The following is a 25,444-nucleotide window of genomic DNA, read 5'->3' as shown; positions in this document are numbered from 1 at the left end:
GCTATTTCTGATGCAATCAATTATTTACATCTTTTAGTGAACCCTCTGTATTTCCTATGGTGAAGTGTTCATGAATGCTCTTGATCTTTTTCTTGATTGTTGCCTTGGACATGTATCCACCGTCCTCTTGGACACTGTTCTACATCTGGCCAACTGCTGGGAGATGGGTTTTTGTTCACCACATACAGAATAATGTCTGTCATTCACAGCATTTGCTTTCCATGTCTGCCAGGTAATTTGGTGTTGCTCTGAAATTTCTTTTTTCCAATATTCTGAACTCTTGAATTGATCACATTCAATGTTTCCCCATCTCTCAAATGGGTTTCTTTTGATTTTTTTCAACCTTATGATGGCTTGCATCACTGATAGTGACAGGTGGACTTAGGATCTCATGGAGATTCCGTAAAAATATATGGAAATGCAAATTAAACACTTTAAATTAACTCTAGGACCTTTTGTTGACATCTTGGTGATGGTGTAGTAAGGGAATAACACACATCTGACTGGAGAATAGCTGAGCAGCCTACTGTCCAATTACTTTTGATCCCTTGAAAAGTGGGCACCACACACAAAAAACGTTGCTATTTCTTTCCTGTTAATGCGATTCGGATTTTAACACCCTCACATTAACGCTAAGAGTCTACAGTTAATGCACATCTTGTTTGTTTTATTTCAAATTCATTGTGGTGGGGTATAGGGTGGAAAAGGATGAGAATTGTGTTGCTGTCCAAATATTTCTGGCCCTAACTGTATATGCAAACAGCTTTTTGTAATCACGATGCACTTAGAGGGTTTTGTATCTGAACTCTTCATTTGCAGTTGAATGACTTGCCCAAATGAGTTGACATAGAGTGATGGGTAAATCTGCTAATAGAGGAATCCTATGGCTTCATTATTTTATCAAAACAACGCCTTGGGTTTTACTTTTAGGTTGTTTCCCACTTGCTATATAGTTGACGCACAAACGGAAGTTACCAAACCTGGGGTGCATTTCAGGAAAGCGTAGTTGCTAACTATGTTAGCTACTTCATTGGTTGCAATGCAATTTTCCATTGGCAACTACCCAAGTTGCTAACAGCTAACAACTACGCTTTCGAGAAATGCACCCGTGTGTTGTGGATCACCCCCTGATACAATAACAGTGATTAGCAATCTGGATTCATCATTGCTGCATACATACATAGTGCCTCGTCAAAAAGAGGAGACTGTTACCACATTTAAAGAATAAATTAACCATTTTTAAAATATGCTAATTTCCAACCTTCCCTCGAGTTAAACCATTGAGATTTACCCGTCTCCCATTCTACCAGACGTTTTCTGAGTCTGACATTAATTGTTAGCATCAATCTTTGAACTGATTGGGACCATTTGTTAACATCCTGTTATTAGGTACACTGTGTAAGATTTGTGTAAGAGTTGTTTATTTCCAGAATTCCAGAAATGGAAAAATTGCCCTTTTCATACATGAAAAGGGGGATCTTCTCCATGGTCTGACATTTTGAATTTCCAGAAATAGCCATTTCTAGCTGCAAAAATGACTGTACTTGGGCAATAATGGAAAATATTAGTTTATTACTTGGTTAACTGTCATGAAAAGATCAAATTTGGCAATAGACCGCACAGTTTCAATGAGCAGCATAGTTGCAGTACCTTTTTTGACCATTTCCTGCACAGTGTACTTTTAATGATACATGCTATGAAGTTAATTACACCAGCCTCAGAGAACAGCTGGAAGAACAGGAGAAAGGTAAAGCAAGGAAATGTGTGAAATGAGCATACAGGGGTTATATAAAATAATGGAAACACCTGTCATTTTAGAGTGGGAAGCTACCTCTTGCGTCCACAGTTAATCCTGTTGGATGTGGTTCGTCCTTCTTGGTGGTACGCAGACATTACCTTGGATATTGTGGCTCTTGATACATCACAAAGACTTGCTGTCTAGGTCAAAGATGCAACAGTTACACACGTACCAAGAATTTCTCCTTTTTGACGCTTGATAACCCATAATGTTGTGTGCATTGCAAAATTTTGAGCAAAACTATGCTCTTACCCTGCTAATTGAATCTTCACACTTCACCTTACTGGTGCAATGTGCAAATAATGAAGATTGGCCAACAGACTTGAGCCATGGAACTTCCCACTCTAAAATGACAGGTGTTTCCATTATTTTGTCCAACCCCTGTATGTCCAAAAAATTGTGAACTGTTCCTTTACATCTTAACATGTTACATGAAACCAAGTATCACCACCGTGCTCTGTCTTTGGTTATGCCTGTCACTTAACTGACATGATTATCTATTAAGTTGGTTTTCACTTTTAATTTGTTATGTACAGTATGCTATTCTGAAGGTTGGTTGTCTTTGTTATTGAAGCAGAATACATGAAATGTTAACAGCTCATGTGCTCATTCAAAACAAGGACTCTGGAATGTTACTCCTCTCAGGTATTGACAAATACGATATAATGTACCAAAATGAATAGTCAACAATAAATGATCCACTTCCCCCAGTTCAACATTGACCCTTTTGTCAGATGCCTTTTTTGTACTTATTATGTGTTGTGATTGATTCATTGATTAGTTTGTTTGTTTGTTTGATTGTTTATTTATCATTTATTCTCATTGACCCCTAGCCACTGTTTTGTACGGGTTTGCTTAAACATATCTTTAACACTCGGTAATATCAATTCACAAAAAAGCTACACAAAAGTGAGCTATATCATGTCGGGTCCTGCTGTACTGTAGCCTATTTTCAAAGACTTCGTTGTCTTTGGTAAGAGTCGCTATTAGCAGTTTAAACGTTACCATGTATAAAGAAAAGAGAAAAGAGTACGTTTCTTCACATCCTTGCGTAGGGGGAGGTCAAGTACGGGACAAAAATGCAATAAACGAAGGATGTTGGCTCGCTATTACAGCTCCCAAAAGGCTTGTAATTGATTGCGATTGAGTTAGTCTTTTGGGACATATACCAGCGCATGAGCGTGCTCTTCTCTTTCGTCTGTTATTGACCGCATGGCACCAGTCATAAGTCAAGACTTGTGCGAGAAATCGAGTGTGAACTCCCAACAGATGATTTGGGTCTCCATAAAGGACATATTTCTCAGCCAGTGATGGGGACAACCATATGGCATAGGTAACATGCAGAAGCCAGCTAAATACATGAGTAGTCTGGTTGTAAATGAATGTGCTGGGTGGGAACAGTGCAGAGATGGAAAAATTCAGTGTGTGCATTCCAACAAATGATTTGGGTCTCTAGGACATATTTCTCATCCAGTGGATGGGGACATATGTGATATACTATGTGCGTGTAGTGATGGCATCAGAGACCAACTAAAGACTTGGGGAGTCACAATGGGATTTATTTGTTGTAAATGAGTGTAGTTGGGACAGATGTGAGTAACGCAGAGGAGAGTATGTTCCTTTATTTATAGGACATTAAGGTGTTGAGCAGCTTACACGATCCCTATTTCAGGACAGATTGAATTGCACACAACTGCATGCATACAGATAAATATAATATAGATTTATTTTTTTTCAAAACGAAAAAGTGATAGCCTACCAATACTAATCCAACTAAGTGCAAGGTGTGCAGATAAGATGCCTTCAGTTGGTCCAATAAAATAAGGTGGGCTTAGTTGTCCAGTAGAATAAGTTAATGACCAAAGAGGTAGTAGATGTAATGTACAAAATGTGTCGAGTGCAAAATGAGATAGCAGGGGCACAAAGTTGTCAGATTTTTTTATTTTTTTTTTACGTTTGTATATTTGTGTGTACATCCACAAAAACAATAATCCTGGTGCCAGACAGTAGCCGTGGATAGTGTGATCTCAAGAGTGGTCTACACACTGGGTATAAACAAAAAAAATGTGTTAATTTGTCAAGAGACAAGGAAGGAAGCATTGCAGATAAACAAAGGCGGGTGGATTGATGCTGTTGTGCTCCTTAAGTGATTGCTGGCTGTTGGGGGGTTAACTACAGAACACAATTCCACACCACCTTTTAGACTTTGTGCAAGGAGGTATATGTGATGAAGGCTGTCAGAATCCCTCAACTTTAACCCGTTTTGAGTCGAAGGGCAGGGGCGCTGCCATAAATGCTGGGCCCCATGAAAGATGTGAATGATGGGCCCCCTAAAGGGCCCCTGTCAGTGCTTGGGCCCTTAGAATCTGTACCACAACAACCCCCCCCTGCCCCGCCTAGCGGCCCCCATGTCGAAGGGAGGTGCATGGAATTAAAATACTGAAAATGTATTTCTTTAACTGTAAAAGACCATTTGGATGGCGGATTGATGCTGCTGTGCCCCTTCAGTGATTGCTGGCTGTTGGGATGGGGTGGGAATGGGGGAGTCTGTAAAGCTGTAAAGCTACTTGGGAAGTGGTCTAGGCCCAGGTGTGAATAGAGATCAACGAGGACTGTCATCTGGCTCTCAAACCTCGTTGAAATCCACAGGTTTCTTATTAGCATATATCTGTGATAGGTCATGAGGTCATGGATATGTACACGGGAGTTCAAAAAGAGAACATTTCAGTCTGACTACTCCTATCTAAACGTGTTCTAATTGTGAGGTCCTGTCATGATGTAATGGCTTCCTAGCTAATGGTCTGTCTATTTGGCCCCTCCATTGATAATCAAGGGGATATAGCTGTCTGTGCAGAATGCTAATTTTAATTATGTGGAATTATTACAACGAATTAAGCACAGCAAATCAATGGTTAATTTTAAATAGGCAGTGCTTGAGATGGTAATCATATGAACAACCAATTCTTCCAGTATGGCTGGAATCCTTGAAAGAATGGAATCCTTGTACTTTTGCTTTATTTATCATATGCAAATCCTACCGTCTAGACAGCAATTACTTAACCTATAAAATTTCAACAGCAAGGGCAAGGCACAGGCTGGAGAGTTGGGGGCATGGTCTTGAATAAGCCTGTGTGTTAACCAGAGTTTGAAATCCTCCGTTAAGTTTGCAACACAGGCAAAACACTGTAGGAAATACATGTCTTACAGTGCGTTGAATACATTTCACGTGTGTGGCTTTTATTGCCCATGTTTGCGGAAAAAAATCTTTAAAAATAATATATATATTTTTTTAAAACTTTTTGTCTAGTGTCTGTTGACAGTAGAAAACCGCAAAGGGGACTGGTGTGGCAGCAGCAAAGAGCGTAACTTCCTGATGTTGTGAGCCACAGCTCGATTTCATTTCGCAGCAAAAGCAGCGGTTTGCCAGTAGCTACGTGTGATGGCTGCCAGACTACCTTAAAAAGCCCAAGTCTGCGCGGTGAGCTAAGCTCTTGTGCGGCGCCAGTGGGGAATCTACGAACAATAGAGCTCAGCTATTGACTGGAGGCGCCTCCCAAACACACACACACACACACCGACACACACACCGGCATCATTACCTCCCTTCCCATTGCCCTGCAGCGACGCTGACTGGCATCCAAATTAACATAGTGAGCCTCTCCTAGTGTCTAGGACACAATTAGGCTCCAGCGGCCTTCTGCGCCAGCACAACAGCCTGTCTGGCAGCTTAAAAGGGGACACGTAATCTACCCTCTCCTCTGTTGTTTTTATAGCCTCCCTCGTTTACTTTGGTATTACATCCAGCCTGTATCAACCTAACACCGAGCAGTGTTTAGATTTGCTGTTATCTTATAGTATCATCAGGCCTGTATTGGTAGGTATTGACCACCTTTTCGCATTGCGCGCAACCGTTATTTGACCCTTAATAATGATTGCGCGCAATGCGTAAAGTTGGTCAAAAGCATGTATGGAAGCACGGATAGGCCCATGTTAAAAGTGTTTCCATGCTTGCTTTCTGGGGGCAGTTTCTTGCATTTGGCCTTTTTATTTGTCATAGCTTTAGTAATGATTGCACGCAATGCGTAAAATTGGCCAAAAAGCAAGTATGGAAGCATGGATAAGTTATAACTGTTTCCATGATTGCTTTCTGGGGCTGTTTCTGCATCCGGCATTTTTAATTGTAATAACTACGTCGTTTTGAAATAACCCACCCACGATCAAGCCTACCTGAACAAGGTTAGCAATCCGGGCAGCAGAATATTGCAGACATAGCCCTGTCTACTGCTGCAATTCGGGCCAGGCGCCAATTGATTCATGTAGGCGACTGAATTAATTATATTTCACACTAGAATGTTTTGTTTCGGCTACATTGTAATGCCATAGCCTACAAAGCCACAGTTAAAGAATGGCAAGATATCGCATTTAAATATCCTTTGAAAAGCTGTTTGGTTGTAACATATTGTTTAGTCTGCATGATGAGGTTATTAATAAGACAATGCAGGAATCGGCACAGATTTCCTGTTCTTTTATTTATATGTAGGCCGGCATGGTACAAATGAAGCCAAGGCACAGTGCTTTGCTTCCCCAGGCCTGGGAATAACCTCATTTTGATGGTCGGCCAGATGGCGGCAGCAGTTCACACAACCTGGATGAAGTTAGCCTACATACTGAGGGCCTAGTCGGCCTACAAAAGGGATGCTAATGCCCCTATCAAGGGCGCCTGGAGCCGTACGGCCGTACGCACTGTGCGTACCTTCACCAGTGGAGGACGTTTTTTTTTTTTTTTTTTTTTTTTAAATAAATATTACGCCTATTGTGTCTTCTATGAATGTTGTGACAATGCAACATATTATATGAGAAGAAGCAGCATGAAGCAAATTAAAGAGCAAAGACTATGGTTGGGCACCATTAATTTACAAAGGCAGATAGCCTGATTTTTGCTTCTGTGCGTAAAACTCGCGCGCTCCTGAAAAAAGGATACAGTAACAAGTTCTAGTTCCATCAGCGGAATTCTAACTTGAGCGGCTACCTCCAGTCAGACATAACCCACACATTTAAGTCTAGTAGTTCTAGTTAGCAAAGACAGCTCTCCATTTCCCACTTGGAATAACTCATAGCCTATGTCGTGGCGTCGCTGATGGCAGAAAAATCAAATAACCGAAGTTAATGTATTGAAAGTGACAAGTTTCAATCGTAGCCAAAATCCAGTTGTCATGTGGGCTAGGAAGAAGGCATTGGATGGTAGCAGTACAGGTAGGCTAAGCTGTTTCATTCATCACTGAGCCCGCCGCGGCAAATATTATAGGGTACTTTGCTTCTGGTGTCATATTTCAAGTATTTTGGTTACCGTTCTGTGTATTGTGGCTTTCTACAGAGACGGTTTTATGAGACGTACGGAACTTTGCTTTGTAGCCTACTAGCTTCGGACGGCAGCACTGACAGCTGGTTAGCTCTGTGTGCTACACAAATACATTATGTTCGGGAAAGCATTAGTTCCAAAGCAATTCTGCATGTTTTGATGACATGCAGTTTGGGTGTTTTCTAATGTTTATTGCGCACGTTTTACTGATATGAACAGCATTCTGCGATTTGTGTGCGAGTGCGTCGGTGGTTCTCTTGTGCTCTGTCTCTATTGCGTATTTGTTATCAGCCTGGACTAACATTCAGTGCACTCCCCGGTGGGTTAACAGGCTGATGTAGTCGCTTTCTGCCTTTTCTTGCACAACGTGCCCGGGCTTTTTATGGTCCCAGCTCAGCCATTGTGACGTGAACTTCATTCATCATGCTGCAGCAGACACCTCTGCGCCAACTTTCTACCCGAGTCGAAAAGTATAACGCTTGAAAAGTTGTATCTAATGATATGGCGTCTGCCATAGCCTACTTGTTTCATCCCCATGCACGAGAGAGAACACAAGTGCATGCAGGCCTTCGTAGTAGCATAGTCGGGGAAGTCGCTGCAGTTCAATGTCGCAGTTTAAAAAAATAAATAAAAATAGTATAAGTGTATGCATGGCTGCACCCAAAGAAGTGAAACGCCAATATAGCCAAAAGGTTTACAAAAACGTATAGGCCAACACCTTGTCAACGTCAACAAGTAACCTTGTTTCCTAGCCTAAAGCAATAGGCTAAGAAAAATTGACGACTGATGAAGAAAACCACCCAAGACATACTGACTATACTCCAATCCTATGTTTTTTTTTCTCCTCCGGTGTCATCGTCCGCTGTCATTTCTCCGGTGTTTTTTTTTTTTTTTTGGGGGGGGGGGGTTGGTGCGTACCTTACTGGTCAAGTCTGCAGGCGCCCCTGGCCCCTATTACTATATGGTTCCTACCACTAGTTTGCACAACAACAACAATAATAATAATAATAATAATAATAATAATAATAATAATAATAATAATAATAATAATAATAATAATAATAATAATAATAATAATAATAATAAACACACTGATACATTTGCATGTAGCCTACCCATGCATTCAAAACTGTTCCCAGGCTGTCGTCTTACCTGGCCTATATAATTTAAACCATATTCACAGTAATATCCAACAATGAATCAATAATTGGCCTGCATCTATGCATATGTGGAAAAACAAGCCTTCTAAATAATGTCCTCCTATTGAGGCGAGTTGTAAAGCATTAGCTGACGAGATTTTTAAAGCGTTCACAAAAGCTTTTCTTATTTGGGAAGTTTACTGTTTTCAACTAATTAAGCGTTAGAAAAATGCAACTTTCTATCCAAAGCCATTTCTCTGGTTGTAAGCTACTTGATCTCTTGTTTGCGCAACACAATCACTTTTTTTTTTTAAAGCGACAGGGTGTCTAGACAACCACGTGATACGAGAGAGAGAGAGAGAGAGAGAGAGAGAGAGAGAGAGAGAGAGAGAGAGCGGCAGAGAGAGGCAAGGGCACTTGGGCAGTTCGCGTCACTCGCAGACCGTGTGTGAGGATCGCATCAGCTCTTTGTGGAAGCTCCATTTGCATGTTGCTCCAGCACGGAGAGCCACTGTTGTTGGAATAGAGGTTACCTGACAAAACACACGGAAAGCTGCTGAAAGATAGCAAGACCGAGAATTTAAACACGGATATTTGAAGCGCAAAACCACTCACGCCGACACGAGACACTCGGGAGAGGCAACTCTTTAACTCCGGCAGATTTTTTTTACGAGAGCTCTCGTAGGTTACTAGCAAGTCCTAGATTTGCTCTGTCGTTTGAGGATCTGGAAGATTGCTATTTTTCATCCGAACCCTACAGTAATTCGACTGAATTTGGATGATCCGTTAGTTTCGACGGATACAGCCTGGAAGACAGGGGAGACGAGACGGACGAGAGGCTTTGTTAGACCTTTAATGTTGCAATCGGATCAAGGATTGTGTGGATTATTTGGGAAGAAAACCAGGACGAGGTTGTCCTTCATGGATGGGTTTCAGTCTGGGCTTTTCGCCTAAACTCAGCCCGCTACCACTTTCATCGTTCCTCAATCGGTAGCTTGTAGATAAAATGTTTTGCAAACTGTTATTTTAAGCTATTGAAAGAATGACATGCATGCAGTTTTACGCGTAGTTTAAAATTCTTGTCTTACAGATAGACTATGCTCATATCATCATAGGAAAAAGATTCCCGATGCTGCTCACTCGCTCCCCTTCATAGAAGCGGGCATTATTTCTATCCAAACGGCATCGTTTATATGCCTATACTCTTAAGTTTTATACAAATGTGTGTCATGTTGAACAACCGACGACGTGTGCATCATCCCATATGCCGAGAAAATTAAGGAATAGCTGCATATTTTACAAGTTGGCGTCCAGGATTTTCTAAGAAAAAAGACTGGCGTATGCTACAGATTGTATTTGCTTCTCTAGTTCTCAGTTTTTCCACAATCTTGTCTCAGGCTGCTTGTCACTGCCTGGATTCGGATCCCGGAATCTTCATGATTTGCGGACAACATGCTCGTTTTTTAGCCGGGAAACCCTCTTTTCGTCCCGCATGTTCAGGACCAAACGATCGGGGCTCGTCCGGCGACTCTGGAGGAGCCGCGCACCCGTCGAAGGCGACGGGGAGGCGGATAGCAGGGCGCATGGCTCCGGGGGCTGCTGCATGGGGAAAGCCACTAAGGTTGCCAAGTCTAACCCCGGAACAGAGGCTGAGCTGAAAGCACTGACCCATTCCATACTGAAAAAGATTAAAGAAAAACAACTTGAGGTGCTCTTGCAAGCGGTAGAGTCGAAGGGGGGTGTCAGGAGCCCCTGCCTTCTTCTACCCAGCAAAGTGGACACCAAACTGGGTCAACAGTCTTATTCCCTCCCTTTGCTGCTCTTCAAAGTGTTCAGGTGGCCGGACCTTAGGCATTCCTCGGAACTAAAGAGGCTATCTTGCTGTGAATCCTATGGGAAAGTAAACCCAGAACTCGTTTGCTGCAATCCACACCACATGAGCCGGCTTTGTGAACTTGGTGAGTTACACTTTAAACACAATGTAGCCCCTCAAGGCAGTGAAAAGTCCGTCTTATTTTTGCTGATATGTACCTATTATTATGGATATGGTTTCATGTGTTAAAATGCCTCGTAGTTCAACTTGACAAATGTGTTGCTACTCAGGACAAAACAAACATATGGCACCAGTAGGCTGCTAACATGTTATTACTGTGTTCTAATGGTCAATATAAAGGTTTGGGCTTATTATGGGGCACACCCTGTTGTTATTGTTGAGGCAGCTGATAACGTTTGGTTTGTGTTTATTTTTGGGGACATTAAATGAGTATTTTAGTTCCAAAAATTTCAGACCATACAGTTCATAATTATCAAGGCCCTGTTTCCTCAATGGCTCTGAATTTATTTTCAGATTAAAGGTCAATTAGTCGTATCACAGTAGGACTAATCTGAACGCCTATAAAAAGATAATAAAGAATTCAAAGCGTCATTAAACTATTGTAGCCTATATGGCCTTTTGTCTGGTTATGAGGTTGGCAGGTAGAGTTTATGAAAAAAGTTTCCTGCCACAGATTATGTTGTGTTGAATACAACATGATTCATTCACCGTCGACAAGGCTACTATGTTCTAAGGAAAAGAAAACAACACATTTCGGGGTCTTTAAAGTTGGCATATGGAGCTCTATGTGCGCGTTTTGTTGTTTTGAAAGTGCAGAAGGCTTTACTGTTCATCACCCAGAGAGTTCCCTTAGCTCAGCCAAAAGAAAGCCCCTATCTCCCCCCGCCTGTACCGCAGATAGGCCGAGCGGCTGGCGCCAGGCGCTCCCTTGTTTATCTCTAGCCAAATATCAAGGCAATCGCCGCCTCGCCTCTCCGCCCAGCCTCCAGCCCTCGCGCTTAGACAAACAGAGTTCCGAAAGAATGCCAACTGTTATCGTAAGTCTCAATCTTCGCCCCTTTTTCATCATGGTCTGTCTTTTCTCTGCTGCTCTTTTTTTCCTCTACAGAGTCTCCCCCACCTCCCTATTCTCGATACCCAACGGACTTTCTTAAACCACCTGGTAAGTCGTTGCTTAATGAACAGAGACGTTTTTATTATATGGCCTATATGGGACTGAAGAGTCACTTGAAATGTTTTTGAAGCAGTTTTGCATTTCATGGAGGAAAGCAAAAAAGGGGAAGAAACTCGAAAACGTTATCTGGGGTTCTCTTTTAACATTCTCTGAGCAACAAATATCCAACTTGACTTCATAGAGGTCTATACCATAATAAGGACTTTCAGCTGTTTGGTGGAAGGAAGGCACTGCTCAGAGTTCACTGCTGGGCACCCCTTGTTGTGGTGTGGGTAAGGGGATTGATACTCCCAACTGAGTTCGCTCCCGGACGTGCGGTCCCAGGTGTTTCTATCACTCCCGGACGTGCGGTCCCACCCGATTATATTTCACGTATTATCATATACTGCCACATACAAGCAATTTAGGGTTAGGTTTAGGGTTAGGTTTAGGGTTAGGTTTAGGGTTAGGGTTAAGGTTAGGGTTAGGTTTAGGGTTAGGGTTAAGGTTAGGGTTAGAAACAAAAAACTAACATCAACAAGATAACTGGCTCCGTCATATGGCGGTGGTACCGATAGTCTGGCTAGTGGGAGCGAGATGAAATGGGAGCGTCCTGAGATGGGAGCGTCAATCTGGGAATCCAAATGTGGTGTGTGTGCTGGGCTGGTGTTGATGGATGGGAGCAGGTAATATAGGTGTTGGGGGCCGTTTTGTGTCAAGACTGAGAAGATCCTTCTTGAGATGCTGTGATTTATGGTGGGCAGAATACTGCTTTGCTTGCCTTGCCCTGCCTGCCCCACCAACCAGCCAGCCAGCCAGCCAGCCAGCGTTCCGTAATAGAATGGAGCGCAGCCAAGGCCAAGGCTGGCTCTGTCTCTGGCGCTGTCTCTGGCTCCAGCCCTCTGAGTGGCTTGTCTGCACAAACTTTTGGCTGGAGAGGTGACCTGGCAGGACAGATAAACAGCATTGGCACCATGAGTCACATTAGAGAGGGAGGGTAGATGATGTGAGAGGTGAGAATTGTGGTGGTGGTGGTGGTGTTGTAGGTGGTAGTAGGAAGCTAGATTAAGGGAGGAAGAAGTAGGAAGGAGCCATGGGACTTAGGAGGAGGTAATCGGAAATGTGAATCACTCAGGGGAATAGGCAGTAAGATTGTTTTTTTTCTTGTCTTGGAGCCACTTTTTTATTTATCTGTGAAATGAATCTGTAGATGGCTGTCGTTATGGGAGGCTTACTTCTGCCTGCTTGCTCTTGCTCTCTCTCTCTCTCTCTCTCTCTCTCTCTCTCTCTCTCTCTCTCTCTCTCTCTCTCTCTCTCTCTCTCTCTCTCTCTCTCTCTCTCTCTCTCTCTCTGTCACTGCATGGAGATAAGTCATTATCTCTCCTCATGCTAAATGCATTACTGACTATTACAGATTTCTATCCATCCATAAGAAAGTTATTGGTCTTGAGTTTTTAAGCTTTTTATTACGTTATGTGAATCCTTTCCAAATTTAGGTTAGTTTCAGACACATAATACATTCCAGTCATCAAGCCATCGGCTTAGCTTTTTTGGCATTCGGCGTAATCATGTTCAAACTGAATTCTTCCTGTTTTTTGGGAAGCCTGTATCAGTTGAGGGACCTAAATGGATTTTACATAGTTTTGTTTGACATGTTAAATGATGTGAATGGCTCAGCTCTGAGCACAGGACTGTGCTGTGGTTTTTCTGTGGCTACGCTGATGATGTTTACCTTTTCAGAGTTATGCTCTTGAGTGGCTACCCTCTTGTTCCTCCACGTCTGCATCTCTCTCTCTCTCTCTCTCTCTCTCTCTCTCTCTCTCTCTCTCTCTCTCTCTCTCTCTCTCTCTATCTCTCTCTCTCTCTCTCTCTCTCTCTCTCTCTCTCTCTAACACACACACACACACACACACACACACACACACACACACACACACACACATACACACACACACTCACACACACACACACAGAAATGGCTTACTGAGAGCTTTCTTGGAAGTTTTTAAGTCAACACTCAGGGCAGGGACTTGACTTGCGTTGGCCATGACATGGCCATTTGGGCTGGGGGCGAAAGCATATAGTTTAGACGGCTTCTTTCCTGTTAGGAAGCATGTCCCATTAACCATTTAGAGTTCTTCCGGACGGAGCGCTTTTTAGGGAACCCTTAGCAGCGGAGGGGTGGGGGTGGGTGAGGGAGTAAGGGGTGTGTGTGTGTCAGGGGTGGGGGAGACGCTTGCCAAATTCCTGGTTACCACTGTCGTCCAGGGTGGGGGGTGGGGTGGGGGGGGGTAGCTGATGGGGGATGGAGAGTAGAGTAGAGGAGAAGACAAAAGGGGAAGACAGCCAGAGAGAGAGAGAGAGAGGGGGAATGAAGAGACACACAATGGAGGAAGACTAGAAATATCCCAACATCAGTCCGTCCCAACAGAAAGAGAGAGTGGTCTGGTCTGGCCTTTCATCGGCTTTTGCAAGCCTGGAGGAAGTCATTTGTCCCCACAGCTGCGATTCTTCGAAGACCACTCTGTGTATCACTCACCAAACCAGAAGAGTGCTAGAGAGAGGGGGGGGTAATGGTGGAAGGGGAAAGCACAGATATTAATAGCTGCACAATGGAAGGTATGGTCTGGCTTTGGCTGGCTTATAGAGACAAGCAGGCCGGGCCATGTTTCAACAGATTTGTTGGTGGGGGGTTTGTGTGTTTACTGAGCTGCATGGCTGAACTGTTGGTCATTTTACGGGAAAAAATAGCCATTAAGAAGATATTCAAGTAGATATTAACAGATATGGCAGATACATGATATTCATACAAGAGGGTGTTATGGATATGAATTAAGACATAAAGGATTCAATTCATCATAGCTGCCCATTGTATTGGTCATAACAACATGACGACCATTGTTTGTTGCCAGCTTATACTGTGTCCAATAGGATGTTGCCTAGGAGGCTGAGAGTTGGCTGTAGCCTACTGTAGACTTGAGCTACCTTTCACAGCAGGGTGTGATGTGCTGTAGGTGTGAATATGTGCAAATTATCACAGAGAAAACACACAGTTAAAAGTGACAAAACAGTGTTAACGTGCCTCTTGGTGATCTTGCTAATGTTTACCTCTTGAATCGTTTCCTCATCGTTTCCCCATAGTTTTTATTTGTGTATGCTGCTGTATCCTACCATAGCCGTACTATCACCACATCAATCAACATGTTTCTTAGCGAAGCAACAGGGAACATCTACACCTACATCCAGTCATCAAACATCCAAGGATTAACTCCTTGGTATTTGAAACAATTTCTCAAAATTGTGTGTGTTAGCGTTCAGCTAAGGATTGGTCATCAGTAGCCTAGTAGGCTGAAATGAGAGGTTAGCTTGTAGGAAAAGAAGTGAAAAAAGTAGGCTCATGAGGGCCTTTGATACACATCTAATTGTATGTAATATAGTCACCATGTTATTTCTTACAAAAGTGCTCTGAAATGAGCTTAGCAAAGCGAGGGTGGAGTAGGTGTGTTTGTGACGTGAATATGGAGTATATCTGCATCCAGACACCTTAACTTTGCTGCTGGACTAGTACCACTCTCTTTTTGGATGAATGAAATCATCCCTAGTGTCTTACTCTCCTCTACTAGCCTAGCAGCGCCAAACTAAAGCAGAACAGGGGCCGATAAGATGTTTAATGTAGCCTATGATGTCTTCTACAGTGTGTCGGCATGCTATCTGTAGTCTTTGCTACTCCTTTTTACTCCTCCACTAGCTTAGCAAAGCTATGGTAGAGTGGCACAGAGCTAAGAGAGGCAGGCTAGATGTTTACTATAGGCCTATGTTGTCTATGTTGTGTTGTGTCTAGTCTCTACTCTATTCTTCTTTACTCCACTTCTTAAAAGCTTAGTAGAGCTAATGTGGAGCAGAGCTCTAGCAGCACTAAGAGTCAGAGCTAAGGCAGAGGAGGCTGAAGCTGAGGCTGAGGCTGAGCTAGCTGCCACGTCAGGCAAAGCAAGGCAAGCAGCCCCTAAAGACTCTGGCGGCGCGAAACAGAGCAGCCTTTTACAGCCTGGCTCCAGCCCCACAGAGGGCCTGTCTGCCCCACTTCCAGAGAGAGAGAGAGAGAGAGAGAGAAGAGAGAGAGAGAGAGAGAGATTGAACGGAAGTAGAACCACTCTCTCTCTCTCTCCAGGCCTCTCCAGATAGAGCATAAAAGGAGGGTCACATTCAAGTCCCTTCCATTTCAGCCGGTAGTTTATAATGTAATAATTCTAGCTGAGGAAGCGAAAAAGAAGAAGAGGAGAAAAAAACAAATTAAAAGGCAAACTTCAAAGGGGTAGAGAGTATTTCCCGGCCTTGATTTTATAAATGAGAGGAGACAGGAGGGATCAGAGACAGGGGTGAGAGAGAGAGGGAGAGAAAGAGAGAGAGAGGGAGAGAGAGAGAGTTAGGAGGAAAGTTAGGGCATGTGTCAGTGCGGCCAACGACGGTCAGTATCAAAGCCGCTGTCGTTAAATGTTTGTTTTCGCTCCCTGGAAAATGAATAATGAAGTGTTTGAAGTACGGGCCCTTTCCTCTAGATTTTCTTTCCTCTCATACTTTCGCTCTTTCACACACGCTCTTTTCACAGACATATACAGTGCATGCACACACCCACACATTCTTTCTTTCTGTCTCTTTTTTTCCAGCATGTTCATATCTCCCTATTTGTCTCTTTCTGCCTCTCTCGCTCTCTAATACTCTCTCTCTCTCTCTGCCACTTTCCTTGTCCGTCCTTTTTCTCTCCTCTGCTTCTATCCTCTCTCTCTCTCTCTCTCTCTCTCTCTCTCTCTCTCTCTCTCTCTCTCTCTCTCTCTCTCTCTCTCTCTCTCTCGGCTGCTGCTGCTCTGGCCAAGTTGTCCTTGCTGGGCTTCCTGGCTGGGAGAGCGCACCTCGAGCCTGTGGTTTGTGAACCGTGCCCAGGAAACCAGCGCAGTCCTGGCACGGCCTGAAAGGGCCTCACACTTGACCATGCATCTCGTTAGGGCGACCACAGCACAGCACAGCACAGAGCAGGGAGAGAGGGAGAGGGAGAGCTCACTCACTCGGCCCTCGAGCAGCCAAGCTCCAGTCCTGCTTCACTCTACTCAGCTCGGCTCCACACCTCTCTCAGCCCAGTTACACTCCTCTCAGCCCAGCTCCGCTTCACTCCTCTCCTTTCAGCTTAGCTCACTTCAACTCACCTCTCAGAGCAGCAGAGCACAGAGACATTTTAGCTGCAGTCTATTTCTCTACTTCTCTCTCTGTTACTCTCTCTCTCTCTCTCGCACACTGTACAGTTAAAACTACAAACCAGGAGCAGGGTAAAAAGAAGCACGAGCCCTCTCAACAACAGACGGGAAAAAAACAAAGCACAAACGTGCTAATTTGAACCTGCTTGTGAGAGCGAGCTTACTGCCTGACAGGGACACAAGCTGCAGAGCCGCGTTTGATTGGCCGCCGGGGACGGAAGGCGCAGGGCCACGTTAGTTGACATACAATGAATGGAATGTGTCATTAGCTCAGCGGCGGCCGCAGTTTGCACAGTCGAGCTGGAGGCATGGCATGGCTTTCTGATTTTTGATGGCACATCGCTTCTCTCTCTCTCTCTCTCTCTCTCTCTCTCTCTCTCTCTCTCTCTCTCTCTCTCTCTCTCTCTCTCTCTCTCCCTCTTTCTCTCCCTCTCTCTCTGTATTCTGTCAAATCTGTGTCTTTTTCTTTCCATCTCTTACGTTTTACCCATCTCTCTCTCTCTCTCTCTCTCTCTCTCTCTCTCTCTCTCTCTCTCTCTCTCTCTCCCTCCCTCCCTCTCTGTGTCCCCACACTTTTTTTTTACATGTTGCTTGGCGTCTCTTGACTGTTTGTCTTGTCTTCTTTGTTGGGTGGCTTTCTGAAAATAATTGTGTCGGTGATTAGGAACTATGGAAACAACAGGGTTAAAGTGGAAGAGCGTTAGAGAGAGAGAGAGAGAGAGAGAGAGAGAGAGAGTTTCCTCTGTCTGCTAGCATGCCATTAAGAAAATTTACTGTACACAGTTTTCAAGGCTGTGGCCGTTTCCCGTCTCGCTCATTGTTTTTGGTTTGATGGAGTGTATCCTGCTAAACTGTACAGTATATTCCTATTAGTCCTGACATGGCGTGCAGCACGATAATGAGCAGACACCACTTTTCTTTCCACAAATCTTCATTTTTTCCCCCCCAAAAAAACAAACAAACAAAAAGCTTATTTAATTGAAAAAAACACTTATTCATTCTGAGCTGTATGTTGTCAGCAACAGAGAAAAAAAGGGAAGAAAAAAACCGAAGTGGAGGGGGAAAAGGGAAAATATGATTGCCCCTTCATTTATTGAGAGAGAAAAAAAGAAACGCAAAGAGAAGAGAGGGAGGAACCATGGTTCTTGTGCCCAGACAGTTCTGCCAGCTCTTTTTGCCCGTCGTCTTTATGCCAACATGCCCTTTATGCCCCCGGAAGAGGCGTAATGGGTTCTTGTTCTTGCTCTCGCTCTCTCTCTCTCTCTCTCTCTCTCTCTCTCTCTCTCTCTCTCTCATCCCTCTCTCCAAGTACGCAGGATTCCATCAGGTCTGACGGGGGCTGGGAAGACGGGGAGTGTAATGTTTTGTCTCTGAGCTTTGTGACGGAGTCAGGCTTTAATGTGACTCTTCCTGTCTTGCTTGTGTGTGTGTTTTTTTCTTGCGACTTAAATGCCAGTAAAGCCAGACCTCGGCTGTGTGCAATTTTTTTTTGTCTTTGTGTGTTCTGTTTTTCATTTAAACATCAATGACTTCTTTGTGTGTGTGTGTGTGTGTGTGTGTGTGTGTGTGTGTGTGTGTGTGTGTGTGTGTGTGTGTGTGTGTGTGTGTGTGTGTGTGTGTGTGTGTGTGTGTGTGTGTGCGTGCGTGCGTGCGTGCGTGCGCGTGTGTGTGTGTGTACGGCACATGTATATACTACATGTGCTCTCTGTCTTCCTCTCTCTTCCCCTCTCTCTGTCTCCAGCTCTGTGTGTGTGTGTGTGTGTGTGTGTGTGTGTGTGTGTGTGTGTGAGAGAGAGAGAGAAACGGAGTGAGCTAGTGTGTGTTTGTGTTTATGAGTGTGTGTCTGGTTTCACTGTGTATGTTTGGAAGTTTAGAGTGGATTGACTGTCATTCCACTGTCTTCATTAGGGATTGATTTCATGTCCTGACTGACGGCTTTGCAGCTGCTCTAAACACATCTTCTCTCCTCCTCTGCTCTCCTCTGCTCTCCTCTCCTCTCCTCTCCTCTCCTCTCCTCTCCTTTCTTCTCCACAGATTCTCCGGACTCTGTGCCTGCTTCCACTGAAACTGGAGGATCTGTCTACTCTGCCCCTGTGGGGTTCTCTGGTAAGTCCCTCCACCTCCTTTTTTTTCTCTTCATCCCCCGTTTTCATCAGTTTCATTTAAGTGCCCCCCCAGCCGACCGACCGACCGGCCGACCAACCCCCATCTCCCTAAATCCTAGCGATGCTTAAGTAAAGCCTAGTGATGCTATTTTTTAAAGGACAGAATCATGTGTCCACGCAGAGAGAGAGAGAGAGAGAGAGAGAGAGAGAGAGAGAGAGAGAGAGAGAGAGAGAGAGAGAGAGAGAGAGAGAGAGAGGTTTGCAGATGTGTGGCTCTTCTTCGAATAGTTTTGTGTTCAAACGGAAAGAGTAGAGGCTCGGCTCTGTAAAATCGCAACCTCTTTTGTTCTCATCAACTGAGCTCTTAAGCTGAATGTAAATGTGTGTTTGGGGGTTGTTGGGTGGGATGGGGAGGGGAGGGGAGGGGCGGAGAGAGAGAGGAGGGGGGGGGGTGAGTGTTGGCTTGGCCTGTGGTCTTTTATGCACTGTAATCACGAAGTTGCTGAGTAGCTTCTGTTATTGTTAGCGCTGTAATTTGGATAGGAGGCCATTTTGGAGGCACCACCACCACATTGCTGGTCTGCTGGCCTTCATGGTCTCTTGTTTGAACACTGTCAAAGCTGAGCTCCGCTTCGGTCTCCACATCCACGGGCAAAATGGATAAGACAGTGTTTATGAATGTGGCTTGGTGGTGAAGAAGGGGCAACTACGACGGGAAAGAAAGAGGAAAAAAAGAGAGAAGGAGAGAGAGAGAGTGAAAAAGAGTGTGCATGAGAGAGAGCGAGAGAGATGGTGAATTCTCTTCTCTGCACTTCGCCCGTCCTCTTCGCTTTGCAGCCCTGTGCAGATGTTTCTCATTACGGCAACTCTAAAGGAGTTTGTGGAGGTCCGTTGGTGTGTGGGGCGACGTAGGGTGGGAGTGGTGGGGTGGGCTGCCCAGCTCCGCTTCCCTGCTCTAGGCTAGGGGCTTTGGGAGGAGTGGGAATGGGGTGGTAGTGGGCCGCGGTAGGGATGGTGATGGGTATTTAGAGTAGATTTTAGGGGCTTGGGGGTGCGGGGGTCCTCTGAGATTATGGCAGCATTGTTCCAGCAGCAGCAGCAGCAATGATGCTTTAACAGCATTCAGACACGCTATTGAAATGACTTCAAAGTTGCAACAAGTCTGGCTTTTCACACAGAAAAACAAACCGAAACCCACATGCACATACACATACACACGGATGAAGAGCTTTATATATAAGGACTTTAGAAGACATTCTTCTTCTGCACGGGTCAATATTGTCCTCCAGAGGTGAGTTGACTTGACAAGTTGAGAAGCCGAAGAAGGAAGGAAGGAAGCTCTGCCCACCTACTGCAGGAGAGGGAAGAGGAGAGATGTATCAAGTACAAGCAGAAGTGTTCTTGCAGTGCATATCTCGTTAGGTACAGTGGCATAACTGGTGCATAAACGATGTAAGATTGTGTACTTATTGTGTTGTAATAACATCAGTAAGATTAGTTGTATTTTCTTCTACTTTGTCCACTGATAAACAGAAGGAGATGGAGGAGATGGTGTTTGTTGTTATTATTATTATTATAAAAATTCAGATGAAATCGAGTTGAGATGGTGAAGGAGGAAGATGCCTCTGCCTACAGCAGGATCAGGAGGTGGAGGAGAAGGATGTGGAGACAGTGGAGTAGTGGTGTTTGTCTGTCTCAGGGCTCCTTTCCTTTTGTGTGGGCTGGAAACACTGGGTGCCCTGGCCGGCCAGCCCGGGCGGCTCGCTGCGCGCCACATAAATAAAGTCTGTAGGCATTAACCCAGCGCTGGCCCTGCCCCGCCCCACCCCAGGCCCGCCCCCGGCCCCGGCCAGAACCTTCTGAAGTCTGCAGCATTAACCAAACACACATTTTAGACCCCGCACAAACTGTGAAATCGTAGACTGGAGTCAAAAGCCTCCTCCTTCTCTCTCTCTCTCTCTCTCTCTCTCTGTCTTTCTCTCTCTCTCTCTCTCTCTCTCTCTCTCTCTGTCTTTCTTTCTTTCTTTCTTTCTTTCTTTCTTTCTTTCTTTCTTTCTTTCTTTCTTTCTTTCTTTCTTTCTTTCTTTCTCTCTCTCTCTCTCTCTCTCTCTCTCTCTCTCTCTCTCTCTCTCTCTTTCCCTGCCTGCCTGGCTGCCTCCCTCCATCCATCTATCCCAGTCCTGCCTCCCCTGCCCCCACACTCTCTTTTCCTTATTGCTTGCTCCCTCGCTAGCTAGCTCATTCTCTCTCTTTTTTTCTCTCTCTCTCTTGCTCTCCCTCCTCCTCTCTCTGTACTCGCCCCCCCCTCTAAGCCATGCAGCATGCCCCCCCCCTCCCCTGTTTTCCTTCCTGGCGGGTCTTGTGTGGTGTGTGTGTGCTGAGCCCCAGTGAATGGGGCGCAGTGAGTGGGAAGAGAGAGAGAGAGAGAGAGAGAGAACGAGGGAGAGAGAGAGGCAGAGGGACAGAGGGAGAAGAGGGAGAGGGGGGGGGGGGTAAAGAGAGAGCGAGAGAGGCCCCCGGGTGCCTGGAGCCAAGGACTTGATTTCTCTGGCAAGGGAAGAAAACCTGGGTCCCTCCGGGGCGCACACAAAAGCAACACACTCCTCCTGCCGACACCGTGTTGACCTTTTAATTCACTCGCTCTGGCCTTTTTATGTTGTGCTTGAGACATATTTACAGAAGACGGAGGGAGGAGGAGGAGAGAAGGAGAGAGAGAGAGAGTATGTATGAGAGGGAGAGAGGGATTGAAAAAGATTGAGAAAGAAAGAAAGAGAGAGAGAGAGGGAGAGTATGCGAGTGAAAAAAGGCGAGGGAATGGAAGAGATTTAAAGAGAGAGAGAAAGCGGGAGAGTGGTGCCATTGGTAGTCAGTACACATGATGGAGATCTGTTAAATATACCATTAACGACAAGCTTGACAATGGTCAAACATGCAAGCTTTTCTCTCTTGCCTTTGAATTGATTGCATACTGTTTGGCAGAGCAAACGCTGTTTTTTCTTCCTCTTCATCTCCACCAAACCGGGCTGCCCCAGAACAAACAAACTGTTATTACATTTTATTGGTGAAGTGTATGTGTGTTGTGTGCGTGTGCGTGTGCGTGTGCGTGTGCGTGTGCGTGTGTGTCTGTGTGTGTGTGTGTGTGTGTGTGTGTGTGTGTGTGTGTGTGTGTGTGTGTGTGTGTGTGTTTGTGTGTGTGTGTGTGTGTGTGCTTGTATGTTCTGTGGGTGTATGTGTAAAGGCGCTGTTGTGTTGTCTAGTGGAAAATACCAGCTAGGCTGAACAAGGCTCTGATTTTCCACCGGCCACATACGGTGAATAAAAGAGCAAAGGAGACGGAGGGAGGGAGAGAGGGATGGGGGGATGGGGGAATGTCTGCCCTCCCATAAAGCAAAAAAAAACAGATGCAGAGACTATAAATTAAATAATCCAACCAGTTGTAATTAGGAAGTCCTTATACACAATTTTTACCTGGTCTTTCTCAAGGAAGTGGACAGAACGTGTTCTTGGCTGCGAAAGAAAAAAATCATAATATTTTTTGCCGTGATTTTTGAGTAAAGGTTTTGACATGGAAAAAGTAAACAGCCTCAAAAAACGGGGGAGAAAATAAACATCAATAGAGTGCTTTTTGGTGCGCTGTGAGTATGTAACCCGCTTTCACCACCAGGTGAATGCTTCAAGGGGGCAGCCATTTTAGGCAAACAATTTTTGTTTGATATTTGGGGTCTTTTTTTGCCTTTTTTCTTTTCTTTTTTGTAGAAGAGATAGCCCCGCTGTTCAATAGCAGTGAACAGGCTTGGGTATGCAAACCTGGCTGCTTACCAAACTATAGTCGATGAGTTTCCAATTTCTAGCCTTCAGCCTCTTCCCTATCCCCTCTCCTCTCCTCTCCTCTCCTCTCCTCTCCTCTCCTCTTCTCTCTCCTCTCCTCTCCTCTCCTCTTCTCTCCCCTCCTCTCCTCTCCTCTCCTCTCCTCTCCTCTCCTCTCCCCTTCGCTCCTCTTCTCTTCTCTTCTCTTCTCTTCTCTTCTCTTCTCTTCTCTTCTCTTCTCTTCTCTCCTCTTCTCTTCTCTTCTCCCATGGTTCCTGTGACCATGGGGGCATGGGTCTCTGGAGCTTGCTAGTATGAGGCTGTGTGTGCCGAGGACTGGCCTCAGGCCCTGGAGCTCCTGGCTGGCTGCTCTGTGTAGCTCTTGGCCCCGCTTGCCCCAATGCTGCTGCAAGGTCCCATCCCCATCCCCATCTCCATCCCCATCTCCATCCCCATCCAAGTTGCTTTCCTGGCAAGGCAAAAAAACCTCTCCCCCTTCCCCTCAACTCCTCTCCACGCTGGCAGGGGTGATGACACTTTAACTGCAAGACTGGGCGATTGGATCCAGAGATCTGTGATTTTTTTTTTACTATTTGTGTAATGTGTGGTGTCATGGGATATGGAGATGTTTTGGTGTTCGCATTACGGTGTGTTTTGCTTTTTTCAAAACGTTGGCCTCCGCAGCTTTTGGCACTTTTTTGGGTACATAGTGGCATATGGGTGTGCATTTGAGTGTGAATGTCCTCGTGCCTTTTTTTATTTATTTATTTTTGGGTCCATTTGTGTATGTGGGAAGTGCTACATGTCGTTCCCATGGAGGGAGCGGGGGGAGAGGTGCACGTGTACGGTTGTCGAGAGTACGTGTGTGAGTGAGATGAGGAGCACACATAATATCGGGCAGCTGGTGTGTGTGTGTGTGTTTATGTGTGTCTGTGGTTAGAGGGGGGTTGTGTATGATGGGTGGGGGGGGGGGGGGGGGGGTGGGTATGGGTCCGAAGGTGGCGTGCCAGGCTCCACAGAGTGCCAGTGTAAGCGGATCTCAGCCAGCCAGCCAGCTAGCCAGTCAGGCAGGGCAGTGGCAGCGGCAGCGGCAGCAGCAGCAACGCTACAGCAGTGTGACAGACATGTACCCTGGCCCTTAGACCGACCGGGGTGGATCAGGTGACCCACACAGCCAGGGGCTGGCCCGCGGCCCACTGTCACAGAGGCGCTTCCTCCCCCCTGGGTAAATTTAGGCAGCGGTGTATTATTAAACCAGGCTGCCGCCATGGAGGAGGCATGGCCAGGCGTCGAGCCCCTGGGCTACTATCTATCTGTCTGTCTGTCTGTCTGTCTGTCTGTCCCCGTCCCCGTCCCCATCCTGTCCTGTCCTGTACTCCTGGACCGCATGGCTGGCTTCCTCCCGTGTGAATGCACAGAGTGTGGATGCAAATAGTCTACTTCTTTGGCGCTCTTCTGTCTAGTGCTCTGGAGCTTCTACTTTGGGATTGGGACAGGATCATCATGTCATGTTATGTTCATTGTTGTCATATAATTTCTACTAAATAATCTGTTGCCTTGGGAGAGATAGTGTGGATGTAAATAGTCTAGAGCCCCTGCCAAATCATCAGCCAATCGTTGTGAAGCAATTGGCGAATGTTTAACGGCATAATCCATATGAAAGGATCTATGACTTTGGCATTGGAACAGATCGTGCAATAGTTTGACGTTATTTCAATGGCATAATGTATGTGAAATATGCTCTCACTTAGGTATTGGAGCAGGTAATAAATGGCATACTTTCTCATCATTATAAGCATATGAGCGACCTTTAATTTCCTCTACTATTTACATTTCAAGAATGCTGGCCAAACATTTTAGCGAAATGAAAACATTTCAGTGTTGTTCTTTCTAAACCGCAGGATCCTAGCTCACAATATTATGAGACGTTTTCTTTTTCTTAAAGGCATAATGAGGCCCCCTCTTAATGAGAGGTAAAAACACACACACACACACACACACACACACACACACACACACACACACACACACACACATGGGCCGTCTTAGCACCTCTGCCCCCCCATCCAACACAAACCCCCCCCCCCCCCAACCCCTTAGCTACATTCCTTGCTTGTTTGGGTTAGCAAAAAAGGAAAGGGCAACACAGGAAATGACATCATGGCTTTTAGGAAAAGGCCCCACGAGGGGAGGCAACGCCGGCCTCCTCGGAGCGGAAAGCAAACACTCGAGCAAGGGGCTTTACTTTAAAAAAAGAGAGAGAGTTAAAAAAGGCCTTTTTCACAGAGCTCCTGAGATTCTGCTGCAAGGTTTTAAAGAAAAGCTCAATCAATACAGCATTCCCGTCTCTGCCTTTTGCCTCTTGCCTCTGCAAAAAGCCAAGCTTCTTACCCTCTTCTCTCTCTTTCTCTTTCTCTTTCTCTCTCTTGCTCTCTCTCTCTCTCTCTCTCTCTTTGTTTTTCTTCCTCGGAGGGGGAAAAAGGCAGGGTCAGAGTTAGTTCCCTGTAATTTCATAGCAGCGCTGTTGCTCAGTTGACTTGAGCGAGGATCTTTCATTACCCCCTACTTCCTCTCCAGAAATCTGCAGCCAAGAGGGCTGTTGGCGGGGAGTTAATTTTGGTTTTGGCCAGCCACGGCTCCCCACCCAGTGTCATTATGTTGCATGAATCTGGAAAAACAGCTCAGGGACGGAGGGAGGGAGAGAGAGAGAGAGAGAGAGAGAGAGAGCGAGAGAGAGAGAGAGAGAGAGAGAGAGAGAGCGAGAGAAAGAGAGCGAGAGAGAGAGAGAGAGAGAGCAAAAAAGGAGGGGAAAGCAGAGGAGAGGACATTAAAAAGAGGGGGAAAAAACGTCTTCAGCGTTGAAACTCCAGCAGCAAACGGAGTAGTAAGACAGGCATTTCTCAAAAGTCCAGGGCTCATTGGAGAGTGGGAGGAAGAGGAAGACAGAGAGAGGAGAAAGAGAAGGACAAGGAGAGAAGCGGTGTGATGAGATGGGCCTTAAGG

General features: G+C 45.3%; 1 protein-coding gene across 1 annotated transcript in view; it reads left to right on the top strand.

Annotated features, from left to right (window-relative positions):
• Positions 1 to 8,714: 8,714 nt before the first annotated feature.
• smad7 (SMAD family member 7) overlaps positions 8,715 to 25,444 on the top strand; it is a 28,878-nt gene continuing 12,148 nt past the window's right edge. Inside the window, exons 1-3 of the mRNA XM_063210653.1 lie at positions 8,715 to 10,254; positions 11,239 to 11,292; positions 18,564 to 18,635. Coding sequence (XP_063066723.1) covers positions 9,789 to 10,254; positions 11,239 to 11,292; positions 18,564 to 18,635 — 592 coding nt within the window. The 5' untranslated portion in view covers positions 8,715 to 9,788. The remainder of the gene's footprint in view (positions 10,255 to 11,238; positions 11,293 to 18,563; positions 18,636 to 25,444) is intronic.

Source organism: Engraulis encrasicolus, chromosome 11 (genome assembly GCF_034702125.1).
Source record: "Engraulis encrasicolus isolate BLACKSEA-1 chromosome 11, IST_EnEncr_1.0, whole genome shotgun sequence".
Classification (NCBI taxonomy): domain Eukaryota; kingdom Metazoa; phylum Chordata; class Actinopteri; order Clupeiformes; family Engraulidae; genus Engraulis; species Engraulis encrasicolus.
This window is presented reverse-complemented; position numbering and strand designations above follow the sequence as displayed.